The sequence below is a fragment of the Zootermopsis nevadensis genome, unplaced genomic scaffold (assembly GCF_977971745.1).
Source record: "Zootermopsis nevadensis isolate Lab colony 2312 unplaced genomic scaffold, Znev_1.0 Znev_ptg000007l, whole genome shotgun sequence".
In the NCBI taxonomy this organism is placed as follows: Eukaryota; Metazoa; Arthropoda; class Insecta; order Blattodea; family Termopsidae; genus Zootermopsis; species Zootermopsis nevadensis.
The window spans coordinates 13,731,589-13,747,910 of NW_028259139.1; the positions used below are offsets into that span (position 1 = coordinate 13,731,589).

At 37.9% G+C, this 16,322-nt stretch overlaps 3 protein-coding genes across 6 annotated transcripts in view; 2 read left to right on the forward strand and 1 right to left on the reverse strand.

The window, feature by feature from the left end:
• LOC110832023 (uncharacterized) overlaps positions 1-1,449 on the forward strand; it is a 23,454-nt gene extending 22,005 nt beyond the window's left edge. For both annotated transcript variants that reach the window (XM_087344366.1, XM_087344365.1), the window contains 2 exons: positions 112-303; positions 1,390-1,449. In XM_087344366.1, coding sequence (XP_087200492.1) covers positions 112-123 — 12 coding nt within the window. In that variant the 3' untranslated portion in view covers positions 124-303; positions 1,390-1,449. The remainder of the gene's footprint in view (positions 1-111; positions 304-1,389) is intronic.
• Positions 1-6,082, reverse strand: part of LOC147874619 (uncharacterized) — a 6,829-nt gene extending 747 nt beyond the window's left edge. Inside the window, exons 1-4 of the mRNA XM_087344367.1 lie at positions 4,304-6,082; positions 2,439-2,527; positions 1,370-1,813; positions 776-949 (exon numbers count right to left, since the gene is read on the reverse strand). Of these exons, the coding sequence (XP_087200493.1) occupies positions 776-949; positions 1,370-1,813; positions 2,439-2,527; positions 4,304-4,559 (963 nt within the window). The 5' untranslated portion in view covers positions 4,560-6,082. The remainder of the gene's footprint in view (positions 1-775; positions 950-1,369; positions 1,814-2,438; positions 2,528-4,303) is intronic.
• A 2,958-nt stretch (positions 6,083-9,040) lies between these two features.
• LOC147874620 (uncharacterized) lies at positions 9,041-16,229 on the forward strand. 3 transcript variants are annotated; one of them, XM_087344373.1, is made up of 4 exons: positions 9,041-9,250; positions 13,514-13,663; positions 14,211-14,423; positions 16,033-16,229. In XM_087344373.1, the coding sequence occupies exons 2-4, from the start codon at positions 13,517-13,519 to the stop codon at positions 16,075-16,077; spliced, it is 405 nt and encodes a 134-aa protein (XP_087200499.1). In that variant the 5' UTR covers positions 9,041-9,250; positions 13,514-13,516; the 3' UTR covers positions 16,078-16,229. The 3 variants fall into 3 exon arrangements, with proteins under 3 accessions (XP_087200499.1, XP_087200500.1, XP_087200498.1); XM_087344374.1 differs by lacking the exon at positions 9,041-9,250 and adding an exon at positions 10,111-10,216; XM_087344372.1 differs by lacking the exon at positions 9,041-9,250 and adding an exon at positions 11,057-12,870.
• Positions 16,230-16,322: the final 93 nt, after the last annotated feature.

The following is a 16,322-nucleotide window of genomic DNA, read 5'->3' on the forward strand; positions in this document are numbered from 1 at the left end:
ATTATGGTACTTGAATTTTATATAACTTCAGACTAAAAGGCCACATTCTTATCTCTATTTATTGTGAAATTGGAAGTGTTATCTTAATAATTATGAATATGCTGATTACAGGATCTGACATGACTGTCGATGACCGGTCATTTCTAATGCAAGCAGTTACAGTAATGGATATTCCATCATCTGCTGGGTTCTTTTACCCACGACTTATCCCACTTCAAGATATCAACGTTGATTCTGATGAACTGCCATCTTTCATCCGCTGCACGTCAGATAATATTAGAGATGATGGTGTGTACTTGTTAGGTGAGTACTTACAATTCTAAACAAGTATGTAGATTTCTAAAATTAATTTGATAACAGTGCCATTAGAAATGTATCATCATAATTTCCAATTCAGAAGCTTCTTTTGTACTTTGCAGAAAATTGAATGGTATTATTATGATGTTTGTCTTCTGGATAGTAATGGTGCATGGACTTATAGATACCAGCATTGTGGGGGAACACACTGCCTCTGTCATCAGTTATCACTGTAAAAACCTGAAATCTTATGTATGATGTTACCTTCATATATAGCATAGATATATGCTACAAACAAGCAAAGGGGGAAATAAAAATCATTTCCCATTTAAACTGAAATGAATTCCAAGTACATAAACACTTGATTGACTCAAACAGATCCCAAACTTTGTGAAGTTTAAACATAATTAGGACTGAATAATATCAACCCTTCCTATGAGTTTCTATATTAAGAAAAAGATTTGTGTGGCAGACTTACTTCCTCCATCGTTTCCATTCCGCTTGGAATATTGTACATAGTGCTACGAATATATCTACGGCTAGCACTGATTTCATCTTGGGTAAAGAATCTTGTAGCGAGAGGAAGTGGATCCACCCAATCATCATCCATATCAAAAATCAATGGCTCATTGCACTCGTCATCTTCTGTCACCTGAAATTGAAAGATCAAGAATGCAATGTCATTACCTTCATAATGCAATTCAAAAGCACAGGTTATAAAAAGCAAACTGTGTAATGTTGCTTCTCCTACAGGACATTTTAGCTCTCCTGAATTTCCTGCTCAACTTCCTCTAGCTCTTCTCATTTCCTTTCATGTTTACAGATATTTATACCTTACTATACAAAAAGTCATAAGAATAATAGCAGTGGGTCAGATGCTCTGAAAAATACTGTAATATAATCAATGATTATACAGTGGGTTATTTATTTAATCACAAGTTAAATTTTTCACTCATTAAAACTAAGTAATTCAGATAGCAAATACTAGAAATGCAATAGAAATTTTAATCACTGTTTGTTGATCAGTGTAACTTAAGTGTAATTATTTTATAAGAAGGCTCTAGTTACTTACAGGACTTGGCAAATTTTCAGGAACAAAACGTCTTGCAGGTTGTGACTGCATGAATGGATGTGGTGGATCCTGCGGCCCCATGGGTGGCTGCTGCATGTGAGGTGGGCCCTGTGGCCCCATGGGTGGCTGCTGCATTTGAGGTGGGTCCTGTGGCCCCATGGGTGGCTGCTGCATTTGAGGTGGGTCCTGTGGCCCCATGGGTGGCTGCTGCATTTGAGGTGGGTCCTGTGGCCCCATGGGTGGCTGCTGCATTTGAGGTGGGTCCTGTGGCCCCATGGGTGGCTGCTGCATTTGAGGTGGGTCCTGTGGCCCCATGGGTGACTGCTGCATTTGAAGTGGGTCCTGTGGCCCCATGGGTGGCTGCTGCATTTGAGGTGGGTCCTGTGGCCCCATGGGTGGCTGCTGTATTTGAGGTGGGACTCCAGCATTTGAATGGGGCATGTCCTATAGAAAAAATAGTGCATTCTTGATAAAGGAGAATGTCGTAACAAAGAAGGAAATTAGCAGATATAATATCAGAAATTACCCTGTAAATCTAGGAAACCTGCAACAAACTTTAACCTTGAGAGAAATTTTATTAATTCAATTGTGGACTAATTTTCTTAAATTTATGGGATTTTAACTGAAGCTGGACATCAAGTACCCCTGAAGATCTAAAGTGGAATCACACACATCATCATATACAGAAACAGCTTTTAATCTAGTGAATATTGCAGTATATCTAAACATATAGATAATCTCATTTTCAAACAGTATAAGCTTCCTTCTATAAGGGCCATGGGTCATATTAAGTCTTGTAAACCATCAGCTTGCATGCTTTTGAGCACAATTGGTTTTGAACACTAAGTTTATTATTTCCACTGCTCTGCTGTAAATCAGAATGTTTTCAGAAAGATATTTTCACTTTCACATGTAATATATTATATTTAAAACAATTAACTTGTTCAATAACTTTGTTACAGGCACAATATTTGCTATAAATGGGGTCTTTCCCTCGAAAAGCAATTATTTTAGTCTTTACTTTAGTACAAATCTTAATGTTAAAGTCATGTGCAATGGAACAACTTACAGAAATCTGAGCAGCTTGTCCCGATTGTTCACTTAAATTGCTCTCTGCTAACTGACTTGGAGCTGATGTTTCTGGTGGCCACAGTATTACTGTAACATAGTAGAGTGAAAATACTTTAACATAATCTGTAAGATTTTCAGGACAGTAAAAATGAGGACTGTGATCTTCTTGGTTATAACACAGTGCAGCCTTGCAAATTACAAAGAGAGACAGTTGTGTAGTCTTGTATGTTGCTACTTACATTTCAGAAGAACATATCACCTACTTCTTCAGAGTATAAAAACAACTTCTGCATGGAAATGAATGCAGTATGTTCATTTTAAATGCTGGCAACTACCTACAAGCCTGCATCCAAAGGATCAAAATCCTGAGTTCTTCAAATTCTACAAAATGGGACATATGGGGTAGAAAGGAAATATAATGCAACAGGAGTTACTAAAGCACATGACTAATCTTCTGGAAAGTTTTCTGGCTTCCATTCAATGCCCCCTTATGGAAAATTATCTCTTTATTCATGCAGTGTTTTTAAAAATGCATCTCCAATGTAAATAACTGTATAATATTCTGCTGGCAGGTGAAACTGTATGATATGGTTACAACAATGCCAACAATTTCTCTTTATTGTGGAAGGGTACAGATGTCAAGAGCACTATAATGTTAAACACAAAAGACAGTCACTTTAAACTTGGTCCATGAAAAATGTGGTCTGTCTGTTGCTCTTAGATTTAAACATTTCAAACACTTTTTTTCACAATAATTAGCATTTATATAAATCAGGAAAGTAGAGGATGTAGTTGATTTTGATTACATAATTTCACAGTTTAAAATATGTGAGGATGTGTCTGACACAGACTACATGCTCATGGAAACAATTGTGCAATGAAGAACAAATGAAGTGTCAGGGCCAGTCAGAACAATCTATTGGCACTGACTACTAAATAAAAATTTCACTGTAAATTTGAAAAAATCACTGGCAATGATCAATTGAATAAAAATTTTCTTGGATATTATCCATCGTCTATTAAATATCCAAGAAAATTTTTATTCAATTGACTCTTCACCATCGTCAAGAAGTTTTAGATTTGATATACTGGCAATGATGTTCTGGAGAGCAGATCATGGTACCATTACAAAAATAAGAAGTTACTTTTCAGGTTAGCTATGAAGTTCGGTTTGCATTAACATTCATAATAAATCAGTGCAATGACCCGACTAAAAAGTAAGTAACCAATATATATATGCCTTCAATTCTAAAAAATTAGAGCTAACAATTTATCAAAAAAGTGATAGATAACTCTACAAACTTCTTATGTCATTCTCATTTGTGATGATCATAAAAAAGATGGAAACTATTTTTAAAATTCTTAGTTACTGAATATTAATTATTAATCAAGCCATCACTGCCATGTATGCATGTTATTTGCACCTAGCAAACAATTAGCCTATTTACAAAATTAAAATAACTTGCTCAACTAAAAAGATGTAAAAAGCTTCTCTACCAGCAGTAAAGTTTCACATGGACAAGATATCCAACAGTAAGACTTAAATTTGTCAGGATAATAAAAAAAAACATTTCAAGTATGGAAAATTGCAGTATGGAAACTATAACCCGTATTTACTATAATACACACAGTCATTTTGATGGCAAATTATAAGATTTCTAGAGTTATGAAAAGTCAAGGAAATACAGCAGAGGAGTTCCAAACAAATATAAAACCCCCTTCTCAAAATGACAACTTGATTTAATATCACACACAAACTTAAAAAATTCTAAAACTGTTACTGTGTCAGGCAATACAAGAGCCAGATCTTGCTATGGGATTCAAAACACAAACTAATTCTAACTGTAAGACAAATCTGCATACCTAAGGGTAGGCTTGCCAGCCCATTCGTAAAGTCAGATCCATAAATGTCAGGTTGATGAGCACTTGCCATGGAGCCTCCAGGCATCATTCCAGGTTCTACAGGTATGTTATTGTTAGGGGGTAGGGTGTTTTGCGGAGGTGGTTCCATATTCCGAGGTCCTGGAGCGCCAGGTGGGTGAATGCCCCCAGGTTCTTGCTGTTGTTCCTCGGGTGGTTGTGGATTCATGATTAATCCAAAGAAGAATCTGAACATCATGGTTTTCCGTCACTAAATATAACTACATAAAAGTTCCGATACTGAACATTAAACGGCATTTGGTGAAACAGTCATATTTTCTATACAAAACTGCTAATGCAGATTTTTCAAACTTGTAAATAGAAACTCATTTAAACTACACCAAAAAGTTTATATTATCACAACAACTCCAAGCGAGGGGATGAGTCTACTACCACCAAGATCTGCACCGGCGGCGGCTCCAGGCGGGCTTGCGCCCTGACCCTTCCGCGCACACCGCCGTGCCCTCCTACTCGCCGGGGCTTCAGCTTACACGCCTTTGCCTTCCGGCCAGGAACAGTTAGCACAGGCACATGCAGTGTTGCGGCAAGAGATGGAAGTGGTAAAGCAAGGCATGGGTCATGGAGACTTGTCCCTTGACTCTTACACCCAAGTGTGGGAGGAGTGTCTTGCACAGGTGCTGTTTCTGCCAAGTCAAAATCGGTACACACGTGCCAACCTGGCCAGCAAGAAGGATCGTCTTGAGTCACAAGAAATGCGCTTGGAACAGAACAGAGGGCATATGACACGTGAGGCAAAGAGGTATAATGTTACCTTCATATATAGCATACTGTCCACAGATGATGAGAAAAGCCCTACGGGCGGAAGTTGTTTCTGGTGCGGTGCAGGGGGAATGTTACTTATCAGCTGGACTAGAGGGCTGCTATTGGTGGGAAGTGTGATACGTCAGAGTTTAACTCTACTGCATACAGACTGAAAACGTCAAGAGTAGCATGTAGTGAGCGCACTTGTAATGTGTTCTGTGGGTGTTGCGATAATATTCTAGATTAAATCACTGTGCCACTGTGAGGTAATCTTAAAGCTGTACCCATGAAAGCCTGTCGTCTGTTGTTCGTTCAGTGGTTGTGGAACGAATGCTTTTAGGATGGGTTATCACTCACCGTGAAATCTTGCGCATGCGCGTATATTGAATTCCTAGCAGGGATTTTCTCTTGATCTGTGAACTGTAGATACATGCTACTAACAAGCAAAGGGTGAAATAAAAATCATTTCCCATTTAAACTGAAATGAATTCCAAGTACATAAACACTTGATTGACTCAAACAGATCCCAAACTTTGTGAATGTTACAGAGATTTGGTGTATTTGTTTATAAATGTGGTGTCTTACTGTATGTAAACCATTTATTTTGAAAATAAGACTCATTCCAGGAGAGAAAACTGTAGTAATGTTTTGTATAACAGCTTTCATATGAAGAGAATTCATGAACATTGGCATCATACAAACAGGTCACTAAAAAGTATGGTCATTTTAATTTCTGGTAGCCTCTGCCTAGAGAAGCATTTGAAGGAAAGTGGACATCATTAATTGTTTCAAGAACTTAGAGCTTCCATTCTTGTTGAATGTATGTTAATTAGGGTCCACGATTTAATATAGTAAAGTGCCATCCATGTTGGCAATTTGAAAAAAAAAATCATACTTGACTTGAACATTCTTGTATTTGAATATGAGGCTTGCAGGAATGGCATATTAATGTGATGAGTATTTGCCATGATGTCACAGTAAGCAGTTTGAGGTCTCCCCCCTTTACCCCTGCAGCCTTGTATAGCAGATTACAAGTAGCCAGCTGGCAAAGTGATGCATGTACATAAATCTATGGTTTCATACACCCTGCCTTCTAAAAGGATTGAGTAATCCTTTACAAAATATCAAGAAACCAGTAGACTCAACTAGCAACGTGATGTAATTGACCAAAACAGTGCTGGATTACAAAAAAGTTAATTTGTGATGACTAGCTATAGTTGTTAAAGTAATGGTGTGAGAAAAAGAAGTGTGAAGTCAGTGACAGAAAATTATTGATCACGAGTATTGAAACTTTGGTTCCAAGCCAGTGTTGAAATGGCAGTGGATACCCAACTAGTACTAGCACAGCAGTGCACACAGTACCATGTTTCATGTCCTTTAAGTGGTCGTGACACATGAACAACAAACAGAAAAACAGAACAGCAGATATTTACAGTGATACTGTTTCATTGTTTTATGATGCAATAGACATTAGTAATTGATTGTAATTGTATTTATAATTACAATTGTATTATTATGCAATAGCTTCAAGTTGAGTAAGAACCTACTGTGTGATCAGTGATTATGTCACATTAATCATTATGCCATGTGTGTGATACCACGTAGTTTTGTAGGTGGTTACGAACATTTCAGATTAACATACTGCTTCCATTTTCAGGGTTGAAATGTTATTTAATTATATCTTTTTAATAATATTCACTGTTGCTCTTGGTGGACTAGTGGTTAGTATGCTCGCCACTGGACCCAAGGTTCGTGGGTTCAAACCCAGATGAGGTCGATGGATTTTTAAGGGTGATAAAAGTACATAGTGCAACTTGCATATTTAGATTTCTCGCACCATATGCAGAAAGAAATACTCATCTGCTTAAGTAGAAGCAAGATAACAGCCAGGAAACAAATCTGGAAGCTGTGGCTGTAATGCTCCAAAGGGTTACTAAATTGGCAACAGTCGCTAATTAAAAATTGACAATGACTGTCACAATTGTCTTCATCCTGTTATAGTTTGTCATGGCATGTGTTTGTATTTGCAGTTGCCATAAGTTTTTGTTCATATGTTATAAGTGACTGTAGAAACTTTGATGATAAATTTGGACAACAGCAAAAGTATTTAAGAATTGTACAGTATAGGCAGATTGCTTGGTATGTACATTTACTTTTACAGTCTACAATATGAAACTAAAATATTTAAGGTTACATGTTTCAGCACATATTATATGCCATCATAGGATCTTTGTTATGTCACTGAAGTTTCATAATTATATAAAATACTGAATGTATGAAGGATGGCCTGTGATCATTTTTGTAATTACAATTTCAGCATTAAATTTTTAATAAAATGTTATGCTTTTTGTACTTTGAATACTTTTTGTAATTGTTATACATTCCTAATATACGTTCTGTGTCAGAAGCAGTGGCGGCTTGTGAGTCTGAGCAATGGTAGTGTTGCGCAAGGGGAATAGTTTTTCAACACATAACATAAATAAATAAATGAAAAGTAAATTTACATCAGGAGAAAACATGCTTACACGCACTGTACCTAGCACGCTACCCAACGAGACGCAGTGTGGACAGTCACCCGCATCCCACTGCCCACTATGCATTCCGCTACCCTCGAACCTCCATGCAAAACGAGTGAAATACGGCCGTACCCCCCTTATGAGCCGGGATAGCTCAGTCAGTATAGCGACTAGCTACGGGCTGGACGACCGGGGTTCGATCGCCGACGGGGGCAGAGGATTTTTCCTCTGGCCCCTGCGTCCAGACCGGCTCTGGGGCCCACCCAGCCTCCTCTACAATGTGGGTACCGGGGTCCTTTCCCGGGGGTAAAGCCGGCCGGGGCGTGATGCTGACCACTCACCCCATCTAGTGCCGAGGTCAAGGAAGAGAGGAGCTATACCTCCACCCCCAAACGCCTACATGGCGTATAGTGGGACAAACTTTACTTTACTTTACATACAGAGTAACTGAAAAATGTGACAGCTGTAATCAAACGGGGAACTCAAGGCATGTTTCCGAGAAAAAACCAAACACAGAAGTAGCTTAACAGAACGTAGGCCAGGGCTGAAAACAGACTTTACGCCGTCTAACTGCCTGGTACCTGTACAATACCGCACCATAAAGCGCCATTAACCCAGACGTGGTTAACATAAAACATTTTTTATTCCCGCCCGAGCCCAGTATGTTACAAGACTGCAGATTCAGGAGAACAGACATGCATATTTGTACTTTCAAATTAAGAAATATGAACACAAGGCTACACTTTCCGTGCAAACTTTAAAACAGAAGAGAGAGAAGAGATTTTTTATCACAAAGAAACGACGGCAACCCTAAGCGCCATAACAGCTCGAGACTGTTTCTATGATGTCACCAGAGATGTCAGTGCGAGCAGAGCGCGCTCAGTTCAAGTCGTTTGAAAGACAATTCGGGTGGCGGCATTAACCTAAATGTCGTGACACCCCCCATCCCCACATTTCCGCAAGAATCATTCAACGCCAAGCAGGTTGCAATATTTTCATACATTAAATTGCATTGCACATGTAGATAGTGTAGGGTGGACAAGGAATGCAGAGAGAATTTTCATCTGAAACCTCTTAGAAGTTTAACATAAGAAGCGGCTTGGGGAGACAATATTTGAGAATGGGAGGCTCGTAGAAGATTTGTTTAAATCAATTCATAATTTATTAAACGACGCTTTCAGTAGCTCAGACTTAAAAGTATTGTTAACAGGGATGAGAAGTGTTCACTGTAAGCCACTGCTACTGAGGTTTTAATTCATAACCCAGAAGACAGAAATCTTCAGGCCATACGATCATGTTAAATTGTTTCATGTAGTTTTGACGTAAATACGTCTATGCGGAAGGGTCATTTTCTTTACTATAAAAATTTGTGATTAGTCGTTGTCATCAAAAATTGACGTCATCAACAATGTCAACTATAAACAAAATCGGCATTGTTGTGGAACACAACAATGCCGAGTAAACAAATAACGCTTCACAACAAAGAAATCAAAAACTATCAAGCCAGTCGCATTATCACTGCTCCAGAAGCAGCACATCGCCTCCGAACAGCGACATAAAACTATTTAAGAAATGAAGGAAAGTGAAAGAAGACGTTGCCAACACCAAAAAGGTAATCTGATACTAATAATAATATTCAACCAAAAAGAAACTAAACTAACCCCCCGAAGGGGGTTAGTTTAGTGCCTTACTCAAGATTTTAAAACGCAACCAACCCTCCCCAAAAGGTGAGTTGTTCAAGTGTTTAACCCCCATTCGGGGGACTTAGTTTAGAGTCTTACTCAAGATTTTAAAACGCAATCAACTCCCCCGGGGGAAGGGTCGGTTGCGTATTAAACAAATGACCAACCCCTCGAAGGGGGGTTGGTCAGTTGTTTTATGCACCATTTGGGGGGCTTAGTATAGTTCCTTACTCAAGAGTTAAAACACTTGAATGAGACATAAACTAACCCCCCGAAAGGGGGGGATTAGTTTAGTGCCTTATTCAAGATTTTAAACACTTGACCAAACCCCCGAAGGAGGGTTGGTCAAGTATTTTAACCACCATTCGGGGGGTAGTTTAGTTTCTTACTCAAGGGTTAAAACACTTGAATGAGACACTAAACTAACCCTTCCGAAGGGGGGGTTGGTTGCGTTTTAAAAACTTGACTCTCGAAGGGGAGTTAGTTTAGCGTGCTACGTAAGATTTCAAAACGCAACCAACCCCCTAGAAGGGGGGTTGGTCAATTGTTTAAACCATCAATTTGGCTGGTTTAATTTATGTTCTTACACAAGATTGGTTGCGTTTTTCAAACTTGACCAAAGCCTCCTAGGAGCTCCGAAAGGAGCGCCCTGCTCTAGTACTATACTATAAGAATTTGTGATTAGTCGTTGTCTTCAAAAAATGACGTCATCAACAATGCCGAGTAAACAAATAACGCTTCACAACAAAAGAAATCAAAGAATATCAAGTCAGTCGCATTATCACTGCTCCAGAAACAGCACTTCGCATTCTTAAGAATTGACTAACAGTTGTACTAAAACATCAGGAAAGTGAAAGAAGACGTTATCAAGTATTTGAAGTACCAACTCCAACAAGGTAAAGTGATACTCATTCGATATATTACGATTATGAAAACTATTATAAAAACTGACTTTATGATCGATTTTGAGACGAAGATTTGCAAGGGTGGGGCTGGACGTAAAAAGTTGACTGAACAAGAACAGTTGGCCTCTGAACAGCGACGTAAAGAACTACAACATGAGACCTATTTAAGAAATAAAGAAAAGCGAAAGAAAACTTACATTGATAAATGTAGAAAGTTGACTGACCTAGAACAGTTGGCCTCTGAACAGCGACGTAAAGAACTACAACATGAGACCTATTTAAGAAATAAAGAAAAGCGAAAGAAAACTTACATTGATAAATGTAGAAAGTTGACTGACCTAGAACAGTTGGCCTCTGAACAGTGACGTAAAGAACTACAACATCAGACATATTTAAGAAATAAAGAAAAGCGAAGGAAGTCTTATATTGATAAAAGTAGAAAAACGTATTCAATAAGAACAGAAGGGAAAAAAGCAGACAAAGATTTGTAAGGGTGGGGTTGGACGTAGAAAGTTGAGTGACCAAGAACAATTGGCCTCTGAACAGCAACGTAAAGAACTACAACATCTGACTTATTTAAGAAATAAGGAAAAGCGAAAGAAGACTTACATCGATAAACGTAGAAAAACGTATTCAATAAGAACAGAAGGGGAAAAAAGCAGACGAAGATTTGTAAGGGTGGGGTTGGACGTAGAAAGTTGAGTGACCAAGAACAATTGCCTCTGAACAGCGACGTAAAGAACTACAACATCAGACATATTTAAGAAATAAAGAAAAGCGAAAGAAGAATTACATCGATAAACGAGACCATATTAACGACATGTAGAAAAACAGACGAAGATTTGCAAGGGTGGGATTGAGCGTAGAAAGTTGACTGACCAAGAACAGTGGGCCTCTGAACAGCGACGTAAAGAATTAAAATATCAGACCTACTTAACAAGTAAAGAAAAGCGAAGGGAGATTTGCATTGATAAACGCAGAAAAACTTATTCAACAAGAACAGAAGAGCAGAAGAAAACAAACGAAGACTTGAAAGGGTGGGATTGGGCGTAGAAAGTTGTCTGACTAAAAACAGTTGGCCTCTGAACAGCGACGTAAAAAACTAAAACATCAGACATACTTAAGAAATGAAGAAAAGCGAAAAACTTATTGAACAAGAACAGAAGAGCAGAAGAAAACAAACGAAGACTTGCAAGGGTGGGGTTGGACGTAGAAAGTTGTCTGGCCAAAAACAGTTGGCTTCTGAACATCGATGTAAAGAACTAAGACATCAGATCTATTTAACAAATAAGGATAAGCGAAAGAAGACTTACATTGTTAAACGAGACCATATTAATAACACACGTAGAAAAACAGACGAAGATTTGCAAGGGTGGGGTTGGAAGTAGATAGTTGACTAACCAAGAACAGTTGGCCTCTGAAAAGCGACGTAAAGAACTAATCCATCAGACCTATTTAATAAATAAAGAAAAACGAAGGGAGAGTTACATTGATAAACATAGAAAAACGTATACAACAAGAACAGAAGAGAAAAAAGAAAAAAACAGACGAAGATTAGCAATGGTGTTGCTGGACGTAGAAAGTTGACTGATCAAGAACAGATGGCCTCTGAACAGCGACGTAAAGAACTAAAACATCAGAACTATTCAACAAAAAACAGAATAGAAAAAAAGAAGACTTGCAAGGGTGGGTTTGGACGTAGAAAGTTGACTAACCAAGAACTGTTGGCCTCTGATCAGCGACGTAAAGAAGTAAAATATCAGATTACAAGAAGCGCTCCGAAAGAAAAACGAAGGGAGAGTTACATTGATAAACATAGAAAAACGTATACAACCGGAACAGAAGAGAGAGAAAAAAGAAAAAAACAGACGAAGATTAGCAATGGTGTTGCTGGACGTAGAAAGTTGACTGATCAAGAACAGATGGCCTCTGAACAGCGACGTAAAGAACTAAAACATCAGAACTATTCAACAACAACAAAAAAAAAGAGAAAAAAGAAGAAGATTTGCAAGGGTGGGGTTGGACGTAGATAGTTGACTAACCAAGAACTGTTGGCCTCTGATCAGCGACGTAAAGAAGTAAAATATCAGATTACAGGAAGCGCTCCGAAAGGATTAGCCATCGTTGTCGTCAAAAAATGACGTCATCAACAATATCACCTTATATTTGTTTATACACGGGGGTTAGTTTAGTGTCTTACTCAAGATTTTAAAACGCAACCAACCCCCTTCGGGGGGTTGGTAAAGTGTTTAAATCCCCCATTCGGGGGGGGGGTTAGTTTAGTTTCTTACTCAGGGGTTAAAACACTTGAATGAGACACTAAACTAACTCCCCTTAGGGACTAACCAAGGTTGGTTGCGTTTTACAAATTTGAACAATCCCCCCTAGGAGCTCCGAAAGGAGCGCCCTGCTCTAGTTCGGCAAAAAGGCGTAACGAAAATGTGAAAGATGCATATCAACAATGTGTAAATATGGACCAACAACAATGATCAGCTTTTATATGAACTCCTTCGTGCATTGTTATGTGTACTCGGCATTGTTGTGTTTCATTACTGCCGTTAACAATCCGCTTTGTTATTGGGGAGAAACTGAGCTGTGAATCGCTTGTAGAAGAAGTGCGTCGTAGACTAGAAAATTTTGTGCTGGTAAAAACTTTTTAGAAATTTACAAGTACTTAACTTATATAAGAATTATTTCATTACATTACAGAGACGTATTTACGTCAGATTCTCCGGAACCGTGATTCCACTGTCAATTTTTTTTGAAATGTTGTGCTGGTAAAAACTTTTTAGAAATTTACAAGTACTTAACTTATATAAGAATTATTTCATTACATTACAGAGACGTATTTACGTCAGATTCTCCGGAACCGTGATTCCACTGTCAATTTTTTTTGAAATGTTTAATTTTAAATAGAATTATGTTTTATGAATTGGAGCAGTTTTGATATGAAAACAAACTGTATTTCTGTGTTCTAGAACTGCAGAACTTATTTAGCTGTGATTTAGGTATGATATGTTTAATTACAGTCATTGGTTTCAGATTTTATGTTGAGAAAGGATATTCTGTTACAGGAATGTATATGGTGATTTATGACTCTTGTTTTCATTATGAAACAAGCCCCCTCCCCCCCCCCCCCCCAAAAAAAAAGAGATCTTGTTATAAGCAGCAATGAAACGGGACTCATTCTGTTTGATTTAGAATGTTCTACATGTGTAGATTCTGCAGACCTGTATCTTGATTGGTTTGAGAATAACTGTCTCTGTGGTTTGTGGGTGTGTTTGGTAGGATATGCAGTGCGTGACAATACAGATGGAACCACCAACAGAAGAGCCAACACCTGCAGGAGGTATTCGCAGCTGGCTAAGAGGAATCTGGAACAGATTTTGTGTCCAGCCATCAAATGAGATGAAACTGCCCGATGATAAAAATCCATCAGTAAGTGTAAAGCAATATGTGTAGGGGTTTTTAAAAACTGCTTTGAATTTCTTTTATTCTTACAATCTAAGTGGCCGATTAATTTCTTGATACGTTATATTTCTACCCTACTTTGTTTTTATAGTTACATTGTTCACAAATATATGCCATCCTCATCTTCCTCCTGATGAACTGCCTGTTAACTATTAAAACCAACCCTCATAGCAGATTCCTTCTTGATCAGTCAATGGTCAGGAAGTTAGTTAATAAGTTCTCTGTCCTTTAAATAGAACTTTGAAGTTCATTACCAAATGCATAAGAGCTCATAACTGGACTCTGCACCACTTTTTATCTGTTTTCTTTTCATTGGTGTTATAATAATTTTATTCAACCGTAATTTGAGAATATGAAATTTGACAGTTTTATCTTCCCCTTTGTGATGAAAAAAGAATTAACTCTTGGTTACTGCCACTATATTATTGTAATTTATTGGTCCAATGTGGGATGTAAAGCCTTTTTTGTAAAATGAGCTGAAATTTGATAATGAAGGACTTTTTTGCTGTTACAGATAGTGTGGGATCCAGATAAGAAAAGGTGGACACATGTAGATGGAGATGGAGGAGATAGCTTGCCCCCACTACGTAGAGCCTCAGAACTCTCCATAATGGCACAGAGTGTGTATCCTGCATCTGGTTCAAATGTGGACAGACTGACAGGGCCAGGGAGAGGTAGCAGTTCAAGAGACATAATAATGGAGTACTACCGTGTTGTGTACATTCAGGTTTGGAATTAGTTGTACAGTGTAACCCTTGTTTTCATTTTTCTGGAATTGACGAAAATTCATGTAAATTTTGGGGATAGTTTGCATTGCACAAAATGCAAAAGTCATAAGCTAAGTATGAATATCACCTTTTCTCTTAATGAGAGTGCTCAATACATTCTGAAAATTCAATGCAGAGTAAACTATCTGCAAACAGGACACAAACCTAGGTCCCTGTGAACAACAATATTGTGTGTTACTGCCAGATCATGAAGTTCCTATATTCATAGTGGGAAAGTATATATTCATGTTTTCTGGTACTTTGTAACAGTAAATCTATTAAATAATGTGTGGCTGAACTAAATTTATCATGAAACATAAAGTGCACTTTTAATTCTTACTCTGCGCTACAGTGATGTAGCACAGAGTATGTATGATGTGTTCTGAAAGACAATTTCGCAGACTAGAAATATAATAAAATTAAGTTTACTCTGTCTTACAAACTCACAACTGAGAGAATTTGTAGCCCTATAGACTGGTTCGAAAACAAAAGTTCATGCACCAGCAAATGAAAATATCTTCTCTCACCATGTAAAAAAAGGGGAGGTTTAAATTATTACCCACGTGAAGCAACTCCACATCATCAACTTGCCCCAGATCTGCCACCTTACTTCTTGCCTGATGTTCCTTGTACTGAGATAATGTGTGCAGATGATCTACGTTCATAAACAACAGGATTCTTTTCATGGACCCTGGCTGAAACTGACTGTGAAAGATATGATTACAAGTTTTCCACAGGATAACAGAATAAAGTTTATACTAAGCAATATTGTTCTGCTGGTGCGTGAGTTAATGAGTTGACAGGATAATTAATTTTCTACCTTAGAGTAAGCTGTCATAATTAAAATGTAGGCCATTTTGTTACCCCTTATAAAACCCTTAGAATGGTTTATGCTGCAGATCAGTAATTCCAAATTTGGGAATGGTTTAGAAGGGGGTGGGTATAGAGATTGCATAGCGATGTGTTTTGGACAAGAAGCAGCATGAATTCATAGAGGACTTCATGGTCAGTGTTCCCATAGGATACTCACATTTGAGATGCTTGATTCCTTTTGCCACATTCCGAATACACAGAAAATTTTGTCAAGGAAACCTATTGGAAAATCAAGATGAAGATGTGCAACAAACTTTGTAATGCATGGAGCAGTCTCTTTGAGAGGCTGACAGCACGCTCAGCTAGTTAAAAAATTGGGCCTGTATAAATATGTTAGTCCTTTTATGGTGAGGAGTTGTTAGCATCCCACCTGATTTCCAGCTTCCGTCCATTTCTCGATGCCTTCTCCTCATGCAACCAGAGGAAGTGCCATGCAGTGGTAAAAGATGACTTACTAAATTGGTATTGGTAATGTAAATTGCAGTAAGCTAATTCAGGTTCACTGTTGGACTTTACACATAATGAAGACATTTGTTTAATTTTCATGGGCCTAGTCTGCATTTTAAAACAAAGGTACGCTTTTATAATCATGTCTTAATAAGACATCGTTATTTATCTCTGAAACACCATATTAATTAAGTTCCACTATATTTGAATTTACTTGCTAATTTGTGGCTTTTGTTATTTGTATTGCAGGCATGCTCTTACATAGCTCCAGTCCTGTTGCCTAATGAATCGTAATGAAGAGGAAATCCTCAGCAGTATTGAAGTTCGGCATGTGATGAGTGATATTTTGGCCCCATTTTTCAGATGTTATGCCTTTGTAATTCAACTTATAATATTAATAGTTAATTAGAATCTATGCATTAAATGATATTTATCATTGAAACAAACACATGAATATAAGCAGATTATATGATAAGCTGCTACATATTTGACCATTTTTATCATTTTTAAGGTCTTCCAAAATATAATCTTAAGGAATA